General features: G+C 43.8%; 1 protein-coding gene across 1 annotated transcript in view; it reads right to left on the reverse strand.

Annotated features, from left to right (window-relative positions):
• Positions 1–333: 333 nt before the first annotated feature.
• The window catches only part of LOC134354325 (oxysterols receptor LXR-alpha-like), a 132,441-nt gene continuing 106,219 nt past the window's right edge, over positions 334–26,555 (reverse strand). Inside the window, exons 7-9 of the mRNA XM_063063259.1 lie at positions 9,307–9,420; positions 3,234–3,328; positions 334–943 (exon numbers count right to left, since the gene is read on the reverse strand). Coding sequence (XP_062919329.1) covers positions 797–943; positions 3,234–3,328; positions 9,307–9,420 — 356 coding nt within the window. The 3' untranslated portion in view covers positions 334–796. The remainder of the gene's footprint in view (positions 944–3,233; positions 3,329–9,306; positions 9,421–26,555) is intronic.

Consider the following 26,555-nt stretch of genomic DNA (forward strand, 5'->3'; position numbering starts at 1 on the left):
AGACCTCAGCTGGAGAAAGGGCTTGGAATCCAGTAAGGGATCGGAAGAGGAGCCAGTCTGAAAAACAGTGAATGGACTGGAGTCTCGGAGAGAAGGAGTGTGAATAGACAACATTCTGGGAGTAATAGTGTAATAAAGATCTGTCTATAATAGTGGAGGACTGCAAGTAACTATTCCTGTATTAGATAGTGTAAATATACACCAGTCATATCACATAAGGAGCCAATCGTGTGTTGCATGTTTCTGATTCAGTCAGTCTGTGACGGTAAGTGGATTGGTGTCCAAAGGTGACCTGATTCCACAAAAACAGCCCAAGAGTGACACAGAATAAATACCTGCCTGCAGTGAATTACAGCTGTTAAATGGATATCATCATGCAGGAGTTAATAGTTTGCTTTGAGTGTGTTAGTATAATGATGCTGGCTTCTGGTATGGCGTACCCCGTCACAATTGTTAATCACCTGATTTCCCTGTGATGAATAAAGAGCATTTCCTAACCCAGTCTTGGTTATGTGTCTGTGTCTCAGAGACAGAACAACTGATTCCATGGTTCTTTCCTGCTGATCCCAGAAAAACACTAGCCTGCTTGGTTAATGTGAAAATAGACCAATCATTTAACAAGTTTATACCAAAGCATAGCAAAATGGAACATTCTACATCCAACATTTAAAAATCTTTTGAAAGCATCCCTCAATACTGTAAGGTTGTTGCATCTGTACTCTTTCCTGTGAACTAACTCATTACCCCACCCCTTCCCTGGCCGGCTGAGGTGGGTCGTGTATCGGCAGTCCCACAGTCATTCCTGCATGTCCCAGATCTCTGACAGGAGAGGTGGCAGCTTTTTATCCTGTAACCGTAGCGCAAAGACTTGCTCCGAATGGACGCTGCTCAGAGTCCGCAGGCAAACCAGTTTCATCAGCATTCGCGGGAACATCAAGCGATCCTGCAAGAGGAGAACAAAGCCAATTAGAATGTCAGTCAACGTGAGATCACTCTCACTGAGGTGAGTACCAGGCTGCAGCAAGAGGTGAAGGTAAGTCAGCGAGAGAGTGTTCAATGTCATCTGTGCAAATGGATCAGAGCAGCAATGACAGCAATACAATTGTGTTTACTTTTACTCTGACCAGGACAATGCAAGTGATCCCAGAGAGAGAGAGAGATAGTCATCCTTTCCAGCAGGTCCCAAGATGGTGATGAATGGTAAAACAGAGGAAGCTAGGGCATTCACTGTGGACACCTCGAATAAGGCAGGTTCTAGTTGGAGCTGAAGGAATTCATTCAGTGAAGAGCAATGGGAGAGAAGTTGACAGTCCCATCTGTGGGCTGGCCCTCAGAAAAAGGACAGGAAGATTGCTGCCGATTTGATCAGGGAACCATGAGGACAGTTAGTTTAATTTTTCAGGACATCTTTAAAGACAATCACCAGGAGAGAGAAGTAGAAATATTTTAAAAACTACAAGATGTGATGTTTAGTGATAAGCAAAGCTAGGAATTCAAGGGCTTCAGCGGTATAAAGAGCAGGTTTAAAACGATTATTAGCCATCAGTTTCAGTACTCTGGGCATTCCTGGTCACCACATGATGGGATATGATAGCACCAGAGAGGGTGCAGAGGAACGTTGCCTGGATGAAACTTTTCAGTTCTGAGGAAAGGCTGGGTTTGTTCTGTCCTGGGTGGAGAAAGTATATAAACTTATGAGGGACACACCTATAGATAGGACAGGAAACCTTTACCCGTATCAGGGGTGAATAAAACTAAAGGACAGATTTAAAGAAGGAAGAGATTCAGATGTCTGAGGGGGGTATGTTTCAGCCAGAGTGGTGAATACCTAGTCCAGACCGAGCAGAGAAGCAGTGACGGCAAACCTATAGCACATAGGCATGCAGTGTCGCCCCTCAATTCCTTAAACCCCACTCATAACAAAAATATACATAATGATTATCTACTGCCAAATGAAACAGCAAATGATTTGCTATAACTCCAGAACAGTGAGGTATTTTCCCAGGAAACTTCTCTCACCAGCTTAAATGGTACATTTTGAAATATTTGCAGACCTGGTGTAAACATCAGTATTTGGATAGAAAGCAGTTGTAATAACAATGCTATTTAGAAATATAACTTTTCAATCGTCTTTTAAAAAGATTAATATTAATAATTTTTGAACAGGATTTAAAATGCTTCACTTATTTCAATCTACCTCTGTACTTATTGTTACTAATTCATTAATCAATGGTTATTTCTGCTCAAAATTACTACAGCACACGAGAATTTTTTAGAAGATTATCACCAATTTGGACACATGCACTCACAAAGGTCCTCACTCTTGGTCTGGACCTTTACACAGAAGGCTATGGGCCAAGTTCAGGGTGATGGGTTTAATGGGTCTGGTTGGCGTGGATGTGGTCGGTCAAATGCTGTGTGACGCTATAACACTGTCTTTATTGGATCCAGAAAATTAAAATCCACAGAAAAGAATGAAAATATTTTCAGGAGAAGAGATGCAGAAAGGGAGAAAGAGAAGGGAAATCAGAGTAGGAATACAAAGGCATCAGCAATGTAAAAATGAACAATAGTTTATCAGGAGGAACATGGAGTAAAAATTGACTGAATTGGCTAGGATTTCTTGGATTGAAATCTACGGAATAAAAAATCTGCATGATCATTTATTCACATATGCAGATAAATATAAGGAATGGTTGGGGTGCCCTGACGTGGGTGGATCAGCACTATGAAGTTGCTGTAAGGTCACTCTTAGTGACACTGTCAAAGGAGACAGGGACAACCCAGGTTCAGGGGTTTGTGGGGGATTCGATGCTAACCAATTCTGGGAATTGAGGCAGGAAAATGCAAATGCAGGTGAGCCTAGTGTAATCAACACTCTCTGCTTTCAGGATAACCCCGGATGATGTGTGGGCTTGGTTTTGTAGGATTCACCAAGCAATCATAAACAAATAGGGACGGGGTTCCTAGTTATATGTGTGTGTGTGTGTGTGTGTGTGTGTGTGTGTGTATATATCAGAAAAACCCCACTCCCAAAACGTAATAACGTATGATGTAACACGTAACATACACAGCGAACTTAACCCTTAACAGTCTGCGTGAATTCTGCCCAATGAAATTAAGGAGTCTCACAACCTTCTGATAAATTCTTGTTGTAGAGCTGCCGATGAACCTAATGGCATTGAAATGAAAGCACTGGCATTGAATGCCACTGCAAGTATCCCATCACTCACATCGGGTCTTTTCATCCGTGTGTAGGAGCGGAGAGCCTCAACGTATGGCTGCTGCAGCCTTTCCACCAACTCGTGGTCATTGACGTTTGGACGGTCTGGTGAAAGGAATAAGAGGGTTCAGTACACCTTCATCCCAAACTGCCAGCTGGAATGTGCTGGGCATACACACTGGTGATTTCAGCTGCACAGGTAGATGGTTCATTGCTAGAAAGATTGCTGAGCAATATGTGTTTTATCCCACCCCCCCCCCAGTTATGAACCTGTCCAGTAGGCAGGGCAGTGCTGAGGAGGGTGCCAAGGTGCCATCTTTTCAATGTCATGTCAAACTAGAGACTATGGCTGCTGCCTCCGATGTTGCCCAGAACAAAAAAGCCAACATTTATCCCACAATAAATAACACAAAAAATTTTATTTTTTTGTGTGTGTACAGTAAGTACTCATTTTCCACATCAGGGAGTTGAATAGATGTCAGAGAATTACATTGAATGGACATCCCAGAGGTGGTGGGTCAGTGTTGAGCACTTTGGACATTTCCCAAGATTATGAAAGACACTTTATAAATTCAACTGCTTGTTCCTTACATTTTCTTCTCTTGTACCTCTGCCCTCTTCTCGCATGAAAAATAAAATAAACAACTTGTATTTCTAGCAAAAGCAAAGTTAATAATGATGTTCCTCTGTAATGTAGTTAACATTGAGACAGTCAGAATTGCTGATGTCACATCCATTGGTAATGATACGACTTGACTGCATTCTTGCCACATCCCCATATGCCCTGCTCATTTACGTACCCATCCAGATGATGCTCCTGCTCCTGACTCCACCACCCGTTCTGGGAGCTCGTGCCAGATACCGGCTAACCTGAGTGTGAAGGAGTTGTCCCTCAGATCCCCTTTAAACCTCCTCCTCCTTACATTAACCCAATACACTCTAGTTTTAGACGTATACCTCCATCTGTGCCTCTCATAATATCCCTATCATGTCACTTCTCAGACTCCTTCTCTCCAGGGAAAACAGATTCCTGCTGATGATTCAAGCCCTCCAATCCAGGCGACATCCTTGTGAATCTTTTCTGCACCCTCTCTGGCTGAATCACATCCTCTCTATTTTGTTGTAACCAGAACTGTGCACAAAACTGCAAGTGCGGCCTAACCAACTGTAACATGACATCCCAACTCTTATACCCAGTGCCTCAGCTAATAGGCCTCTTTCGCCACCCTGTCAACCAGTGTTCCCATTTTCAAGGAACTATGTATTTGTACTCCAGGGTCACTCTGTTGAACAACACTCCCCAGGGTCCTGCCATTCATTGCGTATGTCCCTCCCTCCTTTAACGTCCCAAAGTTAACTTTGCATTTTGATTTAAATTCCTTGGCTGACTTTCACAGTTGATGAAAATCCTGCTGTAACATGAGACAGCCACCTTTGCTGTCCATCATATGAACTAGTCTTGGTGTCATCTGCATATTTACTAATCCTGCATTTTTATCAATATCACAAACATGCCATATTAGCAACAGGGGACCCAGCACCAATCCCAGTGGCCATAGGTCTCAAATCTGAAAAATAACCCTCTTGTACCTATCACCAAGCCAATTTTGTTTCCGAATGTGCTGTATCATACATAATGCAACAGCCAATGTGCTCACACTAGCCTCACAGTGTGCAATGAATCACATCATTTGCTTCAGCAATGTTGGATGAGCAGTGATTATTACTGAGTCTGGGGAAACCTCCTCTGCTGTTTTTTCCACAGCACCACTCAACTGTTCACACACACAAAAGAAGGCAGGTGGGGCCTGTGCTTGGAATCTGAATAACCAGCAGAGCAATTCTACCCTTCCCCACCTGGTTAAGTGTCCAGGTCTATGGAATGGATTTGAAGCCAGGTCCTCCGACTCAGATGTAGGAATGCCACAATAATTGACCGTAAATTGAGCAAACTCCCGTAAGTACTTGACATGCCAATCAAGGTGTCATATCTTGTGATTTCATTCGTTGCTGGTTGAACACCAATGATTCATTCATTTTTCAAAAGCCAGAGAGAAAGAGGGACTGTGGATTTGTTACATAGACGGGGCTAGATTTTCAGATTCACCCATCGGGGTGATACTGGCATTAAAAGCTACCCTCCACCCATACTTGAATTTTAACACCATTGGTTCCAAAGGAGGGGAAAAAAAACAATCCTTACTCAGGTATAGCATTATCTCCAGAACTAGTGTCCTCAGATGACCCAGTATTTCACAAGAGTTAACATAATCCTTTAATCTTCATTCATAGCATGGGAAAAGGTCTGGCTCTATGTCAGAGCAATAAAGCAAGTCGCATCCCTCAGCCTTTCCCCTTTGCTTTACACACTCCTTCCTTTCAGTTACTTATCAAGATAACTTTTGAATACTACAATTGCACCTGTTAATTCTGGCAGTGCACTGCAGACCCAGTGACCTGCTCGTGTCACCTTTGACACTCACTTCATTGTGTCCCTTGGACTGTGTCCTTTCACCTGTGGGAACAATTTCTTGCTACCTATTTCTATCTATACTGTTCATGATTTCCCTTGCAGCCTTTACTGTTCCAAACAGAGTAACCCATCTTCTCCAGACTATCCACAAGCTGTAACTAATGCACCGCGCCTAAAAGGAAAAGAGCTAAAATTAGTGGAAAGTTAGAGGATTGAGAACTTTTAAAAAGCAACAGAAACCACTAAAAAAAAGCTATCAGGAGGGAAAAGATGAAATATGAAGGTAAGCTAGCCAAAAATATAAGAGTAAGTATTTTTTCTTCTTTCAGGTATTTGAAGAGTAAAAGAAATGTGAGAGTTGATATCAGACTGCTATAAAATGATGCTGGAGAGATGGTAATAGGGACAAAGAAATGACAGACAAACTTAATAAGTACAATGAATTCCAGTTAATTGGGATACATTGGGACCAATACTTCCTGACCCAACTGAGCAGCTGCCCAAATTAGCCAAAATTTCATGGAAATACTTACTTAAAAAGGCATAAAAAAAAGACCAACTACATTTAACTGTAACAAATTATGCATTTAAGTGAAATACATAACAAACTAGAACACTGCCAATACTACTACAGTACTAAAACACTGTATTAGATCCTAATAATTATAAACAGAGGAATTTACTCTGCCATGTTCTTCTGACTGACTGTAAATGAACAATATCAGCACAGAGACCTACTGCAGATAATGGACTGCCTTCATGCAATGATTTCAATGATTGCATTCTTTGTCTTCATTTTCATTGTAACATTCAAGATGATTGTCAATACCTTCAAATTCTTCATAGTTCCTAACTTTATGAAGTAGTGAGATGGTTTCATTCTCACTCCCGGCCAATTGTGACATCTCCAAGCTTGAATGCTTGAAACCGCAGCCAGCAAAACAGTTCTGAATTGTTATACTGTGTATTTCGTGTGAACAATCAGTGACAAAAATCACTGCTTTTTGAACAGAAACACACGCAACTAACACTATTTAAAAATTGTTCACTCAAAACACTGTGTAGTGTCTAATAGCCATGTGAGTACATGCAACTGACACTAGATAGAAACTGTTCGGCAACAGTCTCCTACCCCAATTAAGCGGCATAGTGTCCTGAATAAACAAAGGGAATCCCAGCTGTTTTCTCAATTAGATTTTGTTCTTTAAGACTTGTCCCAAATAAGTGGCTGCCCCGATTAACTGATGGCCCAATTAATCGGAATCCACGGTATTTTTTGTGTCAGTCATCACTGTGAAAGACACTAGCAGTATGTAGGAAATTTGAGAATGTCAGGGAGCAGAAGTGAATGTAGTTGTTATTACTAAGGAGAAAGTGATCGGGAAGCTGTAAGATCTAAAGACCGTAAGACATAAGAGCAGAATTAGGCCATTTGGCCCATCAAATCTACTTCACTATTCAATCATGACTGATACTTTTTTTCTCTCCTTAGCCCCACTCTCCAGCCTTCTCCCTGTAACCTTTGATGCCATGTCCAATCAAGAACCTCTTGAGCTCTGCCTTAAAGACACCCAACAACCTGGCTTCCACAGCTGCCTGTGGTGATAAATTCCACAAATTCACCACCTCTAGCTAAAGAAATTTCTCTGCATCTCTGTTTTAAATGGATACCATTCTATCCTGAGGCTGTGCCCTCTTGTCCTAGACTCCCCCACCATGGGAAACATCCTTTACACATCTACTCTGTCTAAGCTTTTCAACATTTGAAAGGTTTCAATGAGATTCCCCCCCCCCACCCCCATCCTTCTAAATTCCAGTGAGTACAGACCCAGAGCTAACAAACATTCCTCGTATGATAACCCTTCCATTCCCGGAATCATCCTTGTGAACCTCCTCTGGATGCCCTCCAATTCCAGCACATCTTTTCTTAGATGAGGAGCCCAAAACTGCTCACAATATTCATGGTGTAGCCTTACCAGTGTCTTACAAAGCCTCAGCATCACATCCTTGCTCTTATATTCTAATCTTCTTTAAATGAATGCTAACATTGCATTTGCCTTCCTCACCACTGACTAACTGCAGGTTAACCTTCAGGGTGTTCTGCACAAGAAGTCCCAACTCCCTTTGCATCTCAGATTTTTGGATTTTCTTCCTGTTTAGAAAACAGCCCGCACATTTATTTCCACTACCAAAGTGCATGATGATACATTTTCCAATATTGTTTTTCATTTGCCATTTTCTTTCCCATTCTCTTAATCTGTTTAAGTTCTTCTGCATCATACCCATTTCCTCAACACAACCTGCCTCTACACCAAATCTTTGTATCATCTGCAAACTTGGCAACAAAGCCATCTATTCCATCATCTAAATCATTGATATACAGCATAAAAAGAAGTGGTCCCAACACCGACCCCTGTGGAACACCACTAGCCACTAAAGGTAGATAAGTCACCCAAACCAGCTGGACTACACGCCAGGGTTCTGAAAGAGGTAGCTGAAGAAATTATGGAAGCATTAGTAATGATCTCTCATGAATCATTAGATTCTGGAATGCTTTAGCAGAACTGGAAAATTGCAAATGTTACTCCACTCTTCAAGAAAGCAGGGAGGTAGAAGAAAGGAAATTACAGACCAGTTAGCCAGACTTCAGTGGTTGGGAAGATATTGGAGTCTATTATTAAGGATGAGGTTTCAGGGTACTTAGAAGCATATGATAAAGTAGGCTAAAGTCAGTATGGTTTCCTTAAGGGGAAATCTTGCCTGACAAATCTGTTGGAATTCTTTGGGAAAATTACAGGCAGGATCGACAAAGGAGAGTCAGTGGATGTTGTTTACTTGGATTTTTAGAAGGCCTTTGGCAAGGTGCTGCTTGAGGCTGTTAAGATAAGAGCCCATGGTATTACTGGAAAGATACTAGTACATATTATAGATTGGCTAATTGGGAGGAGGCAAAGAGTTAGAAAAAAAGGGAACTTTTCTGGCTGGCTGCCACATCGTCCTTTACTGAGACTTCAGCAGCATCTTCCTTCCTTTATCAAAGCTGATGTAAAGTTCTCATTTTGTACATCAGTGAATGGTACCATTTACAAACTAATATAATTTGCTGAATCTGCACATCCGTCTCTTTCCATAGTGTCTTTGGGGAACATCCTATCAAATTCTCAGAACTCCCTTCCCTGTAACAACTCAAAAACAGGAGAGCAGAGTCCAGAAACCCACTGAGCCCCTGAGAATTCAGAAAGACGTGCGACAGAAAAGTGTACGAGATCTAAAATAACCCGCCCACCCCATTAAGCACCATGTGTCCCATCTGTGGCAAAGTCCAGAGAACAAGTCAGCTTGCAACCCAGGGGATAGCTCATCAGAAAAAAAAAAGGCTACTTTTTAAAGTGCAAGAAGGTGTGTGGCCCATAAAGTCTGGCAACAAGCAAATCAGGGACAAAAGATTCAATTTAATGAGGGAGTGGCAAACAAAGACTAGTCTTAACTTCCATTGATTTTTGCTCTTTCACAAGAGAAGCACTCATTAATTTCATGACAAAAGTGACAAAGCCCAGTAGGTTGGGGGGGAGTTCACCCTTTAAAAGTAGTTATTCACAAGATCCCATACCTGCTGAGAAGAGATTTATGGCAATTAACAGAGCGTATTCAGCATCATCCAAGTGCAGGCCATTCATACACTTTGAAAATTCAAAGATAGGATTGATAAATTCAAACTGTAGTCCTGTGTGATGCAGAAAGACACAAAGTATTAAGTTATTATTAAAACAGATCTTGTTCCTCTGTATATTCATGTCACACCGTGTTTTAATGGAAACCGTCCTTTAGATATATACAGTTACCGCAGTCCCCTGCACATTACACATGGTATAAAAATGGAGCACAGCCAACTGTACGTCCAAGCAAAGTAAAATAATTGAATCCCACTATTTCCTCTCTATGCACTGAATGAAAACCAAACTCTCTCACTCTCTCGCTCTCTCTCTCACTTATTTTCATTTTCATACACAAAATACAGATATCGTCTCATATACACATATGCAATCACAAACACTTTCCCTCTTACAAATGTGCAAAAGCACAATAAGATATTCACTCTTATTGTCCCATTGAGGAGGGGAAAGGGTGGTAGGCTGAAAGAACCATCGCTGACTAGCAATGTGGAACATCTAGTCAAGAAGAAGAAAGAAACAGCTTAAGGTTTAGGACTCCTGAGAGATACAAGGTAGCCAGGAAGGAGCTTAAGACTGAGCTTAGGATAGTTAGGAGGGAACATGAGAAGGCTTTGATGAGTAGGGTGAAGGAAAACCCGAAGCAAGTGTTATTTCTTTGTTCAAAAAATTTAACGGAGACAATTTTTGGAATTATAATCTTGCATCTGTAGTGGGCAAACTATTGCATAGGATTCTTAAAGACAGTATTTGCGAATATTTGGAGAAGCATAGTCAGCATAGCTCTGTGAGAGGAAGGGCATGCCTCACAAGCCTGACTGAACTCTTCAGAGATGTGACAAAACTTGATGACAGTAGAGCAATGGATGTGATGAATGTAGATTTTAGTAAGGCATTTGATAAGGTAGAATCATTCAGAAAGTCCAGAGGCATGGGATCCAGGAAATCTTTGCTGGTTGGTTTCAGAGGGCAGCAGAGGAAGGTTTTGACTTCTACCTTGCTGAGGCCCAGCGACAGCTGTCAGACCCCTCTTCTTACTTACCCCTCAAACAGGACCCTATTGAGGAGCACCAGGCCATTGTCTCCCACACCATCACCAACCTTATTGACTCTGGGGATCTCCCATCCACAGTCACCAATCTCATAGTTCCCACACCGCGCACCTCCCACCTCCCATTTCTACCTCCTACCCAAGAACCACAAATCTGCTTGTCCAGATAGGCCCATTTTTTATGCTTGTTCCTGCCACACTGAACTCATATTTACATACCTCGACTCAGTTTTAACCGCCCCCCCCACCCTGATTCAGTCCCTTCCTACCAACATCCATGACATTTCACACGCTCTTGATCTTTTCAATGGTTTCAAGTTCCCTGACCCCGAGCATCTTATTTTCACCATGGATGTCCAGTCCCTATACACCTCCATCCCCCACCAGGAAGGCCTCAAAGCTTTCATTTCTTTCTGGACACCAGACCCAATCAGTTCCCCTCCACCACCATTCTCCTCTGCCTAGTGGAACTAGTCCTCACTCTCAATAATTTCTCCTTTGGCTCATCCCACTTCCTTCAAACAAAAAGGTGTAGCCATGGGCACTAGCATGGGTCCCATCTATGCCTGTCTGTTTGTGGCTACATGGAACAGTCTATGTTCCAAGCCTACACTGTTGTTACTCCCAACTTTTCCTGCACTACATCAATGACTACATTGGTGCTGCTTCCTGCACCTGTGCAAAGTTCGTTGATTTCATCAACTTTGCCTCAAACCTCCACCCTGCCCTCATATTTACCTGGTCCATTTCCAACACCTCCCTCCTCCTTCTTGATCTCTCTGTCTCTATCTCTGGAGACAGCTTATCCACTGATGCCTCTTATAAACCCACTGACTCTCACAGCTACCTGAACTATACCTCTCCCCACCCTGTTAATTGTAAAAATGCCATCCCCTTCTCTCAACTCCTCTCTCTGCCGCATCTGCTTCCAGGATGAGGCTTTTCATTCGAGAACTAAGGAGATGTCCCGCTTCTTCAAAGAAAAGGGCTTCCCTTTCTCCACTATCAATACTACCCTCAACCACATCTCTTCCATTTCACACGTCTGTCCTTAACCCATCCTCCTGCCACTCCACCAAGGATAGGGTTCCTCTTGTCCTCACCTACCACCCCAGCAGCCTCCGTGTCCAGCACATAATTCTCCATAACTTCAGCCCGCCATCTCCAATAGGATCCCACCATCAAGTACATCTCTCCCCACCCCCTCCACTTTCTGCTTTATGCAGGGATCGTTTCCTTCATGACTCCCTTGTCCATTCATCCCTCCCCACTGATCTCTCTCCTGGCACTTATCCTTGCAAGCAGAACAAGTGCTACAGCCCTGCCCCTACACCTCGTCCCCAAACAATCCTTCCAGGTGAGGCATCACTTCACCTGTGAGTATGTTGGAGTCCTGTGTCTGGTGCTCCCCATGTGGCCTTCTGTATTTCGGTAAGACCCGACGTAGATTGGGAGACCGCTTCGCTGAACATCTACGCTTCATCCACCAGTTAAAGTAGGATCACCCAGTGGCTACTCATTTTAATTCCACATCCCATTCCCATTCTGACAGGTCAGTCCATGGCCTCCTCTACCACCATAATGAGGCCACACTCAGGTTGGAGGAACAACACCTCATATTCTGTCTGGGTAGCCTCCAACCTGATGGCACGAACATCAATTTCTCGCTCTTCTGATAATGCCCCCCCACCAAACCTTCACCATTCCCCAACCTTTTTCCCTCCCTCACCTTATCTCCTTACCTACCCATCACCTCCCTCTAGTGCTCCACCCCTTTTCTTTCTTCCATGGCCTTCTATCCTCTTCTATCAGCTTCCTCCTTCTCGAGCCCTGTATCTCTTTCATCAATCAACTTCCCAGCCCTTTACTTCACCCCTCCCCGCCTCCCAGTTTCACCCATCACCTTGTGTTTCTTCCTCCCCTCTCCCCACCTACTAAGTCTGACTCATCATCTTTTCACTCCTGTGCTGATGAAGGGTTTCGGCCTGAAACGTCGACTGTGCTCTTTTCCATAGATGCTGCCTGGTCTGCTGAGTTCCTCCAGCATTTTGTGTGTGTTGCTTGGATTCAGAATTGGTTTGTTCACAGAACACAGAGGGTGGTAGTAGATGGAGTATATTCTGCCTGAAGTTTGGTGACCAGTGGTGTTCCACAGGGATCTGTTCTGGGACCCCAGCTCTTTGTAAATTTTAGAAGAGACTTGGACGAGGAAGTGTAAGGGTGGATAAGCCTGCAGATGATACGAAGATTGATGGTGTTTTGGATAGTGTACAATGTCATCATTAGTGACAATGGGACATAGATAGGATGCAGAACTAGACTGTGAAGATGCAGATAAAGTTTAATCTGGAGATGTGTGAAGTGATTTACTTTGGAAAGTCAAATTTGAAGGAGGAGTACAAGGTCAATGGCAGGATTCCTAGCAGTATTGAAAACCAGAGGTATCTTGGTCTGCACTCCCGTAGATCCAGCAAAGACACCATGCAAGTAGATAGGGTGGCTAAGAAGGCTCTGGTGTGCTAGCCTTCATTAGTCAGAGGATTGAGTTCAAGAACCACAAGGTAATGGTGCAGCTCTATAAAACACTGGTTAGATTACATTGGGAGAATTGTGTTCGGTTCTCGTCAACTCATTATAGGAGGGACGTGGAAGCTTTGGAAAGGGTGCAAATAAGATTTACTGTGATGCTACCTGGATTAGAGAGCACACCTTAAGAGGAAGTGTTGAGTAAGCTCGGGCTTTTCTGTTTGGAGCAAAGTAGGATGAGAGTTGATAGTGATTTATAAGACAGTAAGATGTATACAGAGTCACAGGCAGCATCTTTTTCCCAGGTTGGAAATGACTGATTCAAGAGCGCATATGTTTAAGGTGACTGGACAAAAGTATGGGGAGGGTGGTGGTGACAGTGGTAGTTTTTTTTGCACAGAAAGTGATGGGTGCATGAAATGTACTGGCAGGGGTGATAATGGAGGCAGATATATTAGGGACATGTAGGAGATTCTTAGGTACACATACAGATGAAAAAGAAATGGTGAACTATGCAGGAGGGAAGAGTTAGATTGGTCTTGGAGTAGGTTAAAATGTCGGCCCGACTTTGGTCCGGAGGGCCTGTACTGTGATTGCTGGTCAACGCTCTATGTTATATGTGTAGTGTATTTATTAGTTCAGTAACATTTGAAATGTATTGTTTGATTAAGCATTCTTTGTTTGTTTACATAATTCATTGAGTTATATGTAAAAAGCACATGAATGGCATACGTCATTACACAATCACGTCATATGTGAGTGCCTCTCTAAACAAAAGAAAAACTAAGTAAACCAAACATTCTAACTCCTGAGTTTTTCTTTTGATTAGTTTCTGGAGTTACAAAACATAACAGTAGCGACAAGGAAGTTTTATAAAGAACCCAAGATGACTACTTACCCGTTGAAGCACAACATGCTTTTTTGTCGAAGGGGAGACAGAGAGACGTACAAGTTTTTAAGAAGGCAGAAAATGGACGAAATTAACAAACAACAAGTGAGTACCAGGTGATAATAATAATACATTTTTAAAAAGCAAAATGGCTGGTTACATCAGAAACATAGAAGTGTTCAATTGCACAACAGGTGATCTATTCTGAACAAACTGAGCAGTATTTTGAAGTAAATGAAATTTCCAATGAAAACTGAGTGCCCGTTTTGCTGAGTACAATAGGTGGAAAAGCATACAGTTTGGTTAGAAGTTTAACTGCTCCAACCAAACCAGCCGAAATGAGCTTTACTGATATTGTGAACATAATGCAGGAACATTTAGAACTGAAACCGTTGTTGATTGCAAAAAGCTTTAGGTTTCATAAATGGTAACAAAAGGAAGGGGAGTCCATTTCAGCGTACATAGCTGAATTGAAGAAATTGTCTGATCATTGTCAGTTCAGTGATGGGCTTAATGATGCACCGAGAGATCATTTAGCTTTAGGAATCTTACAAGAAAGCATTCAAAAACAGCTCCAAACTAAAGCACAATTCATATTTAAAAGAGCAGGTGATATCACTGTATCAATGGAAACAGCAACCAGAGATGCAACTGAGTTGCAGTCAGGAATGAAAGTGAATGTGAACAAAATTGCAACGTCTAAATGGAAACCCACCTTGCGAACAAATTGTGTTACCATTGTGGCAAGGGGTCACATACACCAGACCAATGCAGGTTTAAAGGTGAAACTTGCAGAAAATGTAATGTGTTGGGCAGACATAAATTAATGGACTGCACAGGGTAGAGAAAAAGATAAGTCAGGCTGCTGTTTCAAAAAGAGCACTAACCTGCACACTGTTGATGAAAAATTTGGTATTGATGAGAGTAACACAGGATTGTGTAGCCTTGAGATTTACAATGTGAGAACTAACAAGAGGCAAGCAATATGGCTTACACCAGAAGTGAATGGCAAATGAATTAAAATGAAATTGGACACTGGCTCGGCTGTTTCAGTCATTCTTCAAAATCTCAAGACAGTGTTAAAAAGATTAGAAGATTATGGGCTCAGAGCATGATGCAGCAAGTGTGAATTCTTTAAATCACACCATTAACACAAGATTTTAGACCAGTGTGCTGAGAAAATCAAAGCAGTGGTGGACGCCCCAAGGCCAAGGACGTGTCACAGTTGCGGTCCTTTTCAGGATTTGTCAATTACTATACCAGGTTCCTGCCAAACCTGCCTTCTGTGCTCCACCCCTTGAACTCATTATTGCAAATCAGAAAGAAATGATAATGGGCAAATCAGTGTGGTGGATTTCAAAGTGACAAGGGAAACAGTGATGTCAATACTGTACTCACACATTATGATCCGCATTGTCCAGTGAATCTTGCCTGTGACGTCTCACTATAGTATAGGTGAGTCATGTCACATGTTATGAGTGATGGAAGTGAATGTCCCATAGCCTTTGCATCACATTCCCTTACCACTGAGAGAAAAAATATTTCTCAGATTGACAAGAAAGCATTTCAACCAGTATCTGTGTGGGAGAGCTGATCCGAAGGGAAACCAGAAAAGATCCCACACTGTCTCAGGTCTACATGGCCACCCAAAGTGGCTGGAATGTGCAGCAGAAACTCCAGTTCCCCCATTTTTACCAGTACCGGGATGAACTTGCCATTGACGGGATTGCCTTACGTGGGGATTAAGAGTTGTTGTACCATCTAGACAATATCTAGTAACGTGAGGAGACGAATTGAAACAGAAGAGATGTGGTTTTTGAGGAGGATGCAAAGAATATCATGGACAGAACAAATATCTAACGAGGATGTCATGAACAGAGCAAACACAAAAAGAGAAATAATGTATGAGATCGTGAAAAAGCAACGCAACTTCATTGGACATGTGATTAGGAAAGAGGAGTTAGAATGCACAGTAATTATGGCAAAGATTGAAGGGAAGAAAGCAAGAGGAAGACAAGGACAAATGATGATGGAGACAGCAGCCAAAGGACTGGAAATGAATACCAATGAATTGATCCACTTGACCCGAAACAGGAGTGTGTGGGCCATGGCAGTCAAAGCTCAAACTGGGCACGGCACCTGATGATGATGATGATGATGATGATGATGTACCATCCAAGCTAAGAGCTAAATGTTGGAGGAGCTACATGCCAGTACTCTAGGCACGGTCAAAATGAAAGCATTGACTCAAAGCTTTGTCTGGTGGCCTGGGCTAGATCAGAAGATTGGTCAGATTGTCATGCATTGCTCGGGATTCCAACACGTCCAGAAGATGCCAAGAGCAGTGCCTCTCTATCCCAGGGAATGGCCTGCAGTGCCCTGGCAGAGGATTGATGCGGATTTTGCTGAACCATTCACAAGCAAAAATTTCTCGGTAGCAGTGGATGGAGATACAAAGTTGGCAGAATATGTTGAGAAGCCCCTTCTCATGAACTAGAGTTCCAGAACATTTAGTCAGTGACTAAGGACCACAGTTTGTTACAGAACAGTTTCAGTCATTCCTGAAGGTGATTGCAATAAGACGCATGATATTTGCACCACCCAACCCAGCTATAAGTGGTTTGGTGGAAAGGTTTGTCCAGAGTCTGAAGAAGACACAGTGAGCAATGTCAACCGAACCCACTACACTGAATTAGCAGCTTGCCAATTTTTTCCTTGCATATCACAATACAGGCACCATCCACAACCAACATCTCAGCAGCTCTGCTGTTTCTGGGTCGTCCCTTGCGTTCACTCTTGGTCTCCTCAAACCCAATCTCGGAAGGAGCATGCAGGACAAACAGCTGAGACAAGTTGAAGGCTCCTCAAACAAGGAGGTTCGATGTTTCACTCCTGGACAAGTAGTCCTGGCGAGGGACTACAGAGATGATCAAAAGTGGGTACTTGGAAAGATTAAAGACAGAACCGGACCACTCTCCTACACAGTGGAGATTGTGTCTGATGTTATCTGGGAACAATATATCGATCAGTTGAGGACAGCAGAGTCCATTGTCAGAGAAGAAATGTGTCCAGAGCTATCAGAATCACTTCCTGCAGTCCCAGAGTCAACTCCTACAACCACCATGGTGGAGACCCCAGAACCTGAGATTGTTTCACAGTCACAAGTCTCACCTGCCAAACAGAGTGACCCCACCCCTGGTCTGGAAAGATGTTATCCCTCAGGATTGAGAAATCCTCCACAGCAATTCAACCTTCAGGCCTGAATGGGACAATTTAAACTTGGCAATGCTGTGGATGTCTATACAGAGTTGTATAGTATACTGTGTGTAGGGGAAAAAGTGTGTATTGGTATGACTAGAGAGCAATATGTTACACATCTGAGTTGAGATGCATTCTCTATTGACTCAGAGTTTATAGCTAGGCAGGGAGGAGTGTAGTTTTAATACTTCAGTATTGTAAATATATTATTTGATTCAGCATTCCTTGATGCTTCTGTGATTGTGCATTGTTTGAATAGGGGCTATCTGATAGGTGAGTCATATCTGCAGATTTGAATGGAATGAATGCTCCTTCTCTATCAAGTGTAAGAAGAGCTGAGCACATGGTATTGCCATCTTCTTTTCTGCTTTCTGCTTCTTCCCTCCTTCTGTACTAGTCTCTGCTCCTTAGTCTATTAACACTTACGGCCCACACCTACTGGAAGTGTACAACGCTATGCTTCTGGCCGGCAGTATATCAGAGTCCATGAGGAAGGGCATCATCACCCTCATCTACAAGCAGAAGGGGGAAAGGGAGGACATTAGAAATTGGAGACCCATCTCTCTCCTGAATATGGACTACAAGATCCTGGCCAAGGCTATCGCCAACAGGGTCAAGTCTGCTCTGGGACAGGTGATCCACCCGGACCAAACCTGTGCTGTACCGGGCAGGAAGATCTCAGACAGCCTCACCCTGCTGAGGGACACCATCGCCTACGTGCAGGACAGGAGGGTGAACGCCTACCTGGTCAGCTTGGACCAGGAGAAAGCCTTCGACAGGATATCGCACACGTACATGGCGGATGTGCTCTCCAAAATGGGATTTGGGGAGGGAATCCAGAATTGGATTAGACTGCTCTACACAGACATCCGTAGTGCAGTCCAGGTCAACGGGTGGGAAACAGACAGCTTCCCCATCAGGTCTGGAGTCAGGCAGGGCTGTCCCCTCTCCCCTGTCTTGTTTGTCTGCTGCATAGAACCCTTTGCGGAAGCCACCAGGAGGGATGAGGGCATAAGAGGGGTGACGCTGCCAGGCAGTGGAGGGACCCAAGTAAAAACTTCCCTGTATATGGACGATGTCACCGTCTTCTGCTCTGATCCGAGGTCAGTTCGCAGGTTGATTGGCACCTGCGAACAGTTCGAGCTAGCGTCGGGGGCCAGGGTCAACCGCACGAAGAGCGAAGCCATGCTCTTCGGCAACTATCCCGACCGATCCAGCGTCCCCTTCACCATCAGGTCTGACCACGTGAAGGTGCTGGGGATCTGGTTCGGAGGGGCTGAGGTGTGCAACAAGAACTGGCAGGAGCGGTCTGCCAAGGTGAAACAGAGACTGGGACTGTGAGGAGGGCACTCCCTGTCGATAACGGGCAAGAACCTGGTCATCAGGTGTGAGGTGCTCTCAGGGCTGCTGTACTTGGCGCAGGTGTGGCCCGTCCCCCGCTCCTACAGCTCGGAAATCACCCGGGCTGTCTTCAGATTCGTCTGGGGTTCCAAGATGGAGCGGGTGGGACGGACCGTCATGCACAAGTCCCTGGACAACGGGGGCAAGAACGTCCCCAATGTCGCCCTCACCCTGATGGGCAGCTTCGTATGTGGCTGCATCAGGTTGTGTGTAGAACCCAGGTATGTGAGCACCAAGTACCACTATGTGCCCAGGTTCTACCTGTCGTCCTGGCTACAAAGGATGGGTCTGGCCCCACTCCCGCGCAATGCCCCAGTCAGCTGGTCGTTACCGGCATACCTGTCCTACGTAGAAAATTTCTTCCAGGAGAACACCTTTGACCACAGGGCCATCAGGCAGTGGTCAGCACGTAATGTCCTGCAGGCACTGCAGGAGAAGGACGTGATGGACACAGTGGGGTGGTTCCCTGAGCAGACCGTCCAGTTCATCTGGCAAAATGCCTCATCGCCAGATCTCACCAACAGGCACCAAGACCTCACCTGGCTGGCAGTGAGAGGGGCCCTCCCAGTCAGAGCCCTCCTGTACACCCGGGACATCGTCTCCACACCCCACTGCCCACGGGAGGACTGCAGTGAGGAGGAGTCTGTGACCCACCTCTTTGCACACTGTCAGTTCACAAAGAGGGTGTGGAGGAGGATGGACGGGCTAGTGTCACGGTTTATCCCCAGCAGCTGCGTAACAGAGGACTCTCTGATCTACGGGCTGTTCCCGGGGACGCACATGGAGACCAACATCCGGTGCTGCTGGCAGATCATCAACTTGGTGAAAAATGCTCTTTGGTCATCCTGAAACTTGATGATCTACCAGCACATGGAGATGTCCGTGGGAGAATGCTGCTGACTGGACGTTCTCGGCTGCAGGAGTACGTGCTGAGGGACGCACTGAAACTCGGTACAGCAACCGCAGGGTCCTGGTGGGGAAGGACCACGGTTTCTCCACCCGTGGGAGTGGGAGGGGTCGGGTGACGGGGAGTATACCCTTCAACAATGATGTGGTAAGGTGAACAACTGGAGTGCCACGTGGGTGGCCAAAAGTATGGATATGTACTGACTATAATGGAAACGTATGTAAAGGATGGAAAGTTATTGAATGGTTTATTGTATATAATTTTATTTTTGAATAAAGTATATTTTGAAATTTAAAAAAACTTACGATGATTGTAAAGCAATGAGTTTTGTGCCTCTTTCCTAACTTCCTGACTTCCGAAAGAACCTTGGATGTTTTTACATCAGAGTCCAAAACTTTGGTGTCATCAGCAAGAATGGTTGCAAAGACTTAAAGACCTGGAAGAATCCCAGATGAAGTGGACATTTTCAGTGCTTAAACTAAGTGAGAGGTATGAGCTACCTCTCCAATTTCAGTTGTCTGCGAGAAAACATAGTTCTGGTTTAAATGCATCATCAGATGGGAGCTAGGAGTGAAGAACTACTATGTTGGTATTTTTTAAAAATCTGTAAAAGTTAAATATGTGCAAGCAGTGAAGGCACGTGCAAACCATTGGAGCCAGAGAAAAATTAAATATGCAAGCTGGTAGAGTGTAATAATTCAATACATGCATTCAGTGGAGCCACATGCAAACTAGGGAAGCAGGGAAAATACTAAATTACTCAATATGTTCACACGGTGGGGCACAATATGTGCAAGCCAGTGTCGTGCATGAGACAACCTATTAAAATTTTGGTTGCAATCTATTAATATTTCAAGATTGCAGTCAAAGTAACAAAAAGTAGCTAAAACAATGGGCAAAGATATGAAACGTTCAACGTGCTCTTACCTGAATAAAACATCTCAGTTTGATACAGATAATGAAGTAATCCACAGGCAACGTACCAACAATGTTAAGTTTATTAAGGAAGCAGGTGAGAATGCCTGACGGCAGGGATAAACCTGGAATGTGTGAATTTAAGGTAATACTGCAAACTTGGTTTGAGGGAGTGAATTAAAAAGTTAATAGGGTGAGTAAAGACTTTTACTAATTGATCAGGAAAAAATGCAACACCTACAATAAACTACCAAAACAGTATGATATAGACAGAAAACAGTCTAACGAGCAAATTTCTGCATTAAACACACAAGCAAAAGAAACACACTAAATGTAATCAGCTTGAAGTGAGGTGTACAGAGCCTCAGGGCAGAATGAGTCAATCTGAGGAAGTGCATCCTGAAGGCTCAGTGGGCAGTCCTGCTCGTGACGCTGCCAGTACTGCTTCTTCTGACACTCAGCCCTTGGAAACACGCTCTGTATTGAACAGTCTCTGGAGATAGCAACGCCATCCAAATGCAGAGGAATTCCAGCCTATGTCGGACAGCCATCCAAGACAGTGCCACCTACTGAATGTGGGCTGCCTTAATGATTATTGCCCGGTAGCATTCACATCGACAGTGATGAAATGCTTTGAGAGGTTGGTCAAGACTAGACCGAACTCCTCCCTCAGCAAGGACCTGGACCCACTGCAACTTGCCTATCGTTACAATAGGTCAACGGCAGATGCAATCTCAATGGCTCTCCACATGGCTTTAGACCACCTGGACCACACAAACACCTACGTCAGGATGCTGGTCATTGACTTTAGCTCAGCATTTAATACCGTCATTCGCACAATCTTGATTGAGAAGCTGCAGAACTTGGGCCTCTGTACCTCCCTCTGTAATTAGATCCTTGACTTCCTAACCGGAAGACCACAGTCTGTGAGGATTGGTGATAACATACCCTCCTTGCTGACGATCAACACTGGCGCACCTCAGGGGTGTGTGCTTAGCCCACTGCACCACTCTCTGTATACACATGACTGTGTGGTTAGGCATAGTTCAAATACCACCTATAAATTTGCTGACAATACAACCATTGTTGGTAGAACCTCAGGTGGTGATGAGAGGGCATACGGGAGAGAGATATGCCAACTGGTGGAGTGGTGCCACAGCAACAACCTGACACTCAACGTCAGTAAGACGAAAGAGCTGATTGTGGACTTCAGGAAGGGTAAGACGACGGAACACGTACCAATCCTCATAGAGGGATCAGAAGTGGAGAGAGTGAGCAGTTTCAAGTTCCTGAGTGTCAAGATCTCTGAGGATCTAACCTGGTCCCAACATATTGATGTCGTTATAAAGAAGGCAAGACAGCGTCTATACTCCATTAGGAGTTTGAAGAGATTTGGCATGTCAACAAATTCACTCAAAAACCTCTATAGTTGTACCATGGAGAGCATTCTGACAGGCTGCATCACTGTCTGGTATGGAGGGGCTACTGTACAGGACCAAAAGAAGCTGCAGAAGGTTTTAAATCTAGTCAGCTCCATCTTGTGTACTAGCCTACAAAGTTCCCAGGACATCTTCAGGGAGCAGTGTCTCAGAAAAGCAGCTTCCATTATTAAGGACCTCCAGCACCCAGGGCATACCCTTTTCTCACTGTTACCATCAGGTAGGAGGTACAGAAGCCTGAAGACACACACTCAGTGATTCAGGAACAGCTTCTTCCCGTCTGTCATCCGATTCCTAGGTGGACATTGAATCTTTGGACACTACCTAACTCTTATTTACTATAGAGTATTTCTGTTTTTGCACTTTTTAAAATGTATTCAATATACGTATACTGTAATTGATTTACTTATTTATTATTTTCTTTTTTTTTTCTCTCTGCTAGATTATGTATTGCATTGAACTGCTGCTGCTAAGTTAACGAATTTCATGTCACACGCCGGTCATAGTAAACCTGATTCTGATACTGAACTCTGAGGAATTACAGGATGAACAGAACATAGACTCTAGAGTGGCCTCTAGCGACTCAGGTAAGGATGACAGTGATGAAACACTAAGATTGAAAGTCATGTCACAGCTTGCTCCAATAAACATCAAGGGAGTGAAGAGACGTAGGACTGAAGATGAAGCCACTGACAAGCTCAAGGCAGATCCATCGACAATTGCTCAACCCCTCAATAATCTGCTGAAGGACAGTAAGTGCTCAAATGATCCTGGGACTCTTAATGAAGAACAACTGAAAGTGTTTCAGACTTTAGAGGTGACATTGTGCACAGCCCCTACATTAACCAAGGTATTAACTGTGACACGGAGTGCTGTGGTTCCAGTACCGGTCAATGAGAGTGAGCAGTTTAAATGGTTCGGCACGGACTAGATGGACTGAAAGGCCTGTTTCCGTGCTATAATTTTCTATGACTCTGATTCCATTAAGAATCTCTGATACCGTAAACCATTTAGCCTGTACGTCAATAAGAAACACTTGATGGCAGCCTTAACTCAAGAATGTGGAGAGCAACAGAGTTCTGTTGGTTATTGCTCTTCTAAAGATTTGACTCTATGCACTGACAGTCCTCAACGATTGAGAGGGGAATTCAAATGGCTCCTGGTATCTCTATGCAACAGGCAGAACTAGAAGCTTTATTGAAACGGGTAAATTGGCAGAAGGAAGATCAGTTCATATCTACACTGATTCTCCAAATGCTTTTGGAGTTGTTCATGATTTTGGAAACTTATGGAGACAAAGGGAAATCCTTATGGCTGTTAAAATCCCAAACAGTATTAGAACTCATGAATGCCATACAATTGCCATCAAATGTTGGTGTATTAAAATGTAAAAGTCACTCCAAAATAACTACAATGGGAAGCCATGAAGATGCACTTGCGGATGAAATTTTGGAACAGGCAACGCGGAAAGAAATTTTTAAAGGTAGACGTGCTGAGAAATATGCAGTGAACCCAACAACTGGAATTATGCAAACACAGTTTAACTCCACATTACAGACAAACGTACAAGATCTTGTAGAGAGAAAAACACTCAATGCTTTAATCAGGAAAAATGGTTCTAGATGGACAATTATGGGACGTTAGACAGTTATGGATTCTGGAGATATGGCACTAGTCATAGACCAGTAGCTCCAACTATGTTTCTTCCTTACCTGGCACAGCAGATGCACTCCCTAGGACACATTGAAGTGCAAAAGATGATCAACAGGTTCCCCCAATAATGGTGGAATCTAAAGTTCAGGGTACAAGCTTGACAAATGCTTGAAAGCTGAATGACATACCAGAAAATGAATTCTGGAGTAGCGGAAAAGCTACCACAACTAAGTGCTCCTGCCCCACCTGGTCCATTTTAACACTTACAGTACAGGTGGATTGCATTACTTTGCCAAAGTGTCAAGGATATTCAGACGTACAGGTAATAGTGGACAAGTTTTCATGATGGGTGCAAGGAAACCTGCTGTCACATACACAGCAAAAGCTCTGATCAGGAGTATATTCCTAGACGGGGATTGCCATGTCATTTTGACTCTGACCAAGGAACATATTTCACTGGGAGTGTTTGTCAGGAGTTATATGAACATCAGTATTTTCATCACCCTGAGTCATCAGGACAAGTCGAACAAATGCATGGAACCACAAACTGACTAAGTATCATGGGGAAGGTGTACCAGGGCCTACAGCTCTTCCTATGGTCTTGTGTATTATCAGAGCAACCCCAAACAAGAAAACTAAACCAAGTCTATTCTATTTGGTAACCAGGTGCCCCAAGTCACTGCAAGTAGCCCTCGATCTCAGAGAGACCGATATACACATTATGGCAGACAGTTTAGTTAATTATTGTGTAAAATTAACCCAAGTTGTATGGTTTGCTTCTCAACACAGTTCTGCTGCTTGGAGTGATCTAACAGAAGGTGGACACATTTGGATTCCTGGTGTTACGTACCCCGTAACTGGGTTGCCAAACCAGCAGAAATGGATCACTCAGTTGGAGTCTGGAGTACTAGAACTAAGAAAGTTTTATTAAAGAAACAAGCAACACAGTAATCGAAAGGATAATAAATGCAACAGTTCAGCGATGATAAACACACATGTGCACAGAATTAAGATAACAGCATCAATCAAGCTCTATCGTTGTCTAGGGGTAAATGACCAAATTTCCAAGTGACTCAAAGTTCAGTTCGCAGTAATCGTTGCCATGGCGATGGACAACGTGGGGGAAGAGAGAGATAGAACAGGAACAACTGATCATTCAGAACGGCTTCACTCACAGACCGGCGAGATTGCTCACAAGCAACTTTTGGGCGGGTCCTTGGTGATGTCACCTGAGGTCACCGACTGTGACCCCTCCTCCAGATGCGGTCGATCCTCTGCAGTGAACCCGGCACCCAGGCAAGGGCGGATACACACCGGGTTCCCGCTGATCGTACCTTTCCACCCTGGTCGTTGTCTGGTACTTCTCACCCACTCGTGAGAGGCGCACCGCTTCCAGGGTCTCGTTACCTCGGGTGGCGTGTGTGTGTGCCTTAGCGAACTGGTCCCTTTTTATCCCCCTGCTGGGGTATCGCCTGTCCGTCACTTCAAACAGTTCAAGGTTCAAAGGGGGGAGCCGCTCCAGACAGCTCTCTCTCCCCCGTCCCTTCATTACACATCTCCAGATGCTGCTCCATTGTTCCTTATCTCTCCTTCCCCTGAGGGCAGGTGGCAGACCACTTGCTGATGTCACTGATGCTAACCCAGGCCAGCAAACATCTTAATTTTATGTGTATTCTCGTCACACTGGTGAGTGGGTCCCGATTACGAAACCACTTAAGGAACCACCAGGAGCTCGAAGGGAAGGTCCTTTTCAAGTGTTGTTAATTACCAACTCAGCAGTGAAAGCAGAAGGTAAAAGTAAGTCAATACACACCAGCCGCTGCAAGTGAGCTAAAGTGGTACCCGATGAAGACAACAAGCACTGTGGTTAATGTGGTAGTAACCTCTCACTCAGTGCCTACACTGCTGGGCTACAGTGAACAAATCACTAACCAACCAGGAGTCTTCAAGCAAGTCAACAACTACTGGACATTATAAAGTTTATTTCAATATTATTTGTTGTTAAATTTTTACCAAATCTCCCTACTCATAATGTGCCAGTTGAGATGACTCATAACATAGACTTATGAGTATCACATGAACTTGCTGATGCTGTTAATGCCTTTAGCTGCTAGATATGTCAATATATACAACACACTTCAAAATATTCACCAAGGCTAGGTATTCCTGCAAATGCGGAACAAATATGCACCCACTTTATTAAACATTTCAGCAATGGTGATGTAGACATTACGCCTACGACTCATTATTCTCCACGGAGACATAAATCTACAATGATCATGCCCCCACATATCATCTTAAACAGGATGATTTTACATAAATGAAATCAGCATGATTTAGGGAATATCATACCTGATCCTATTCATGTCTTATCCTGGGATAAATCCACATCTAATGTTCATGACACAGCTATTAAACCTTTTCATGTGTTCACTATAAAAACTACCTTTTAAGTTTAAGAACTGAGAGGTAATGTTGCAGCTATATAGGACCCTGGTCAGACCCCACTTGGAGTACTGTGCTCAATTCTGGTCACCTCACTACAGGAAGGATATGGAAACTATAGAAAGGATGCAGAGCAGATTTACAAGGATGTTACCTGGATTGGGGAGCATGCCTTATGAGAATAGGTTGAGTGAACTCGGCCTTTTCTCCTTGGAGTGACGGAGGATGAGAGGTGACCCGATAGAGGTGTACAAGGTAATGAGAGGCATAGATGGTGTCAAAAGTTGGAGGCTTTTTCCCAGGGCTGACATGGCTAGCACAAGAGGGCACAGTTTTAAGGTGCTTGGAAGTAGGTACAGAGAGATGTCAGGGGTAAGTTTTTTTATGCAGAGAGAGGTGAGTGCATGGAATGGGCTACCGGTGACGGTGGTGGAAGTGGACATGGTAGGGTCTTTTAAGAGACTCCTGGATAGGTACATGCAGCTTAGAAAAATAGAGCGCTATGGGTAACCCTAGGTGATTTCTATAGTAAGGACGTGCTCGGCACAGATTTGTGGGCTGAAGGGCCTGTATTGTGCTGTAGGTTTTCTATGTTTCCATGTTTGCTTGAGTTCTGAAGGTAGCATTCCAGTAGGGCATAGTTCAGGCAATTACACTCTACATAGTCCTAAATGAAGTAATGGCTGTGAAATTTCCATTGACGA

The sequence above is a fragment of the Mobula hypostoma genome, chromosome 11 (genome assembly GCF_963921235.1).
Source record: "Mobula hypostoma chromosome 11, sMobHyp1.1, whole genome shotgun sequence".
Lineage (NCBI taxonomy): Eukaryota > Metazoa > Chordata > Chondrichthyes > Myliobatiformes > Myliobatidae > Mobula > Mobula hypostoma.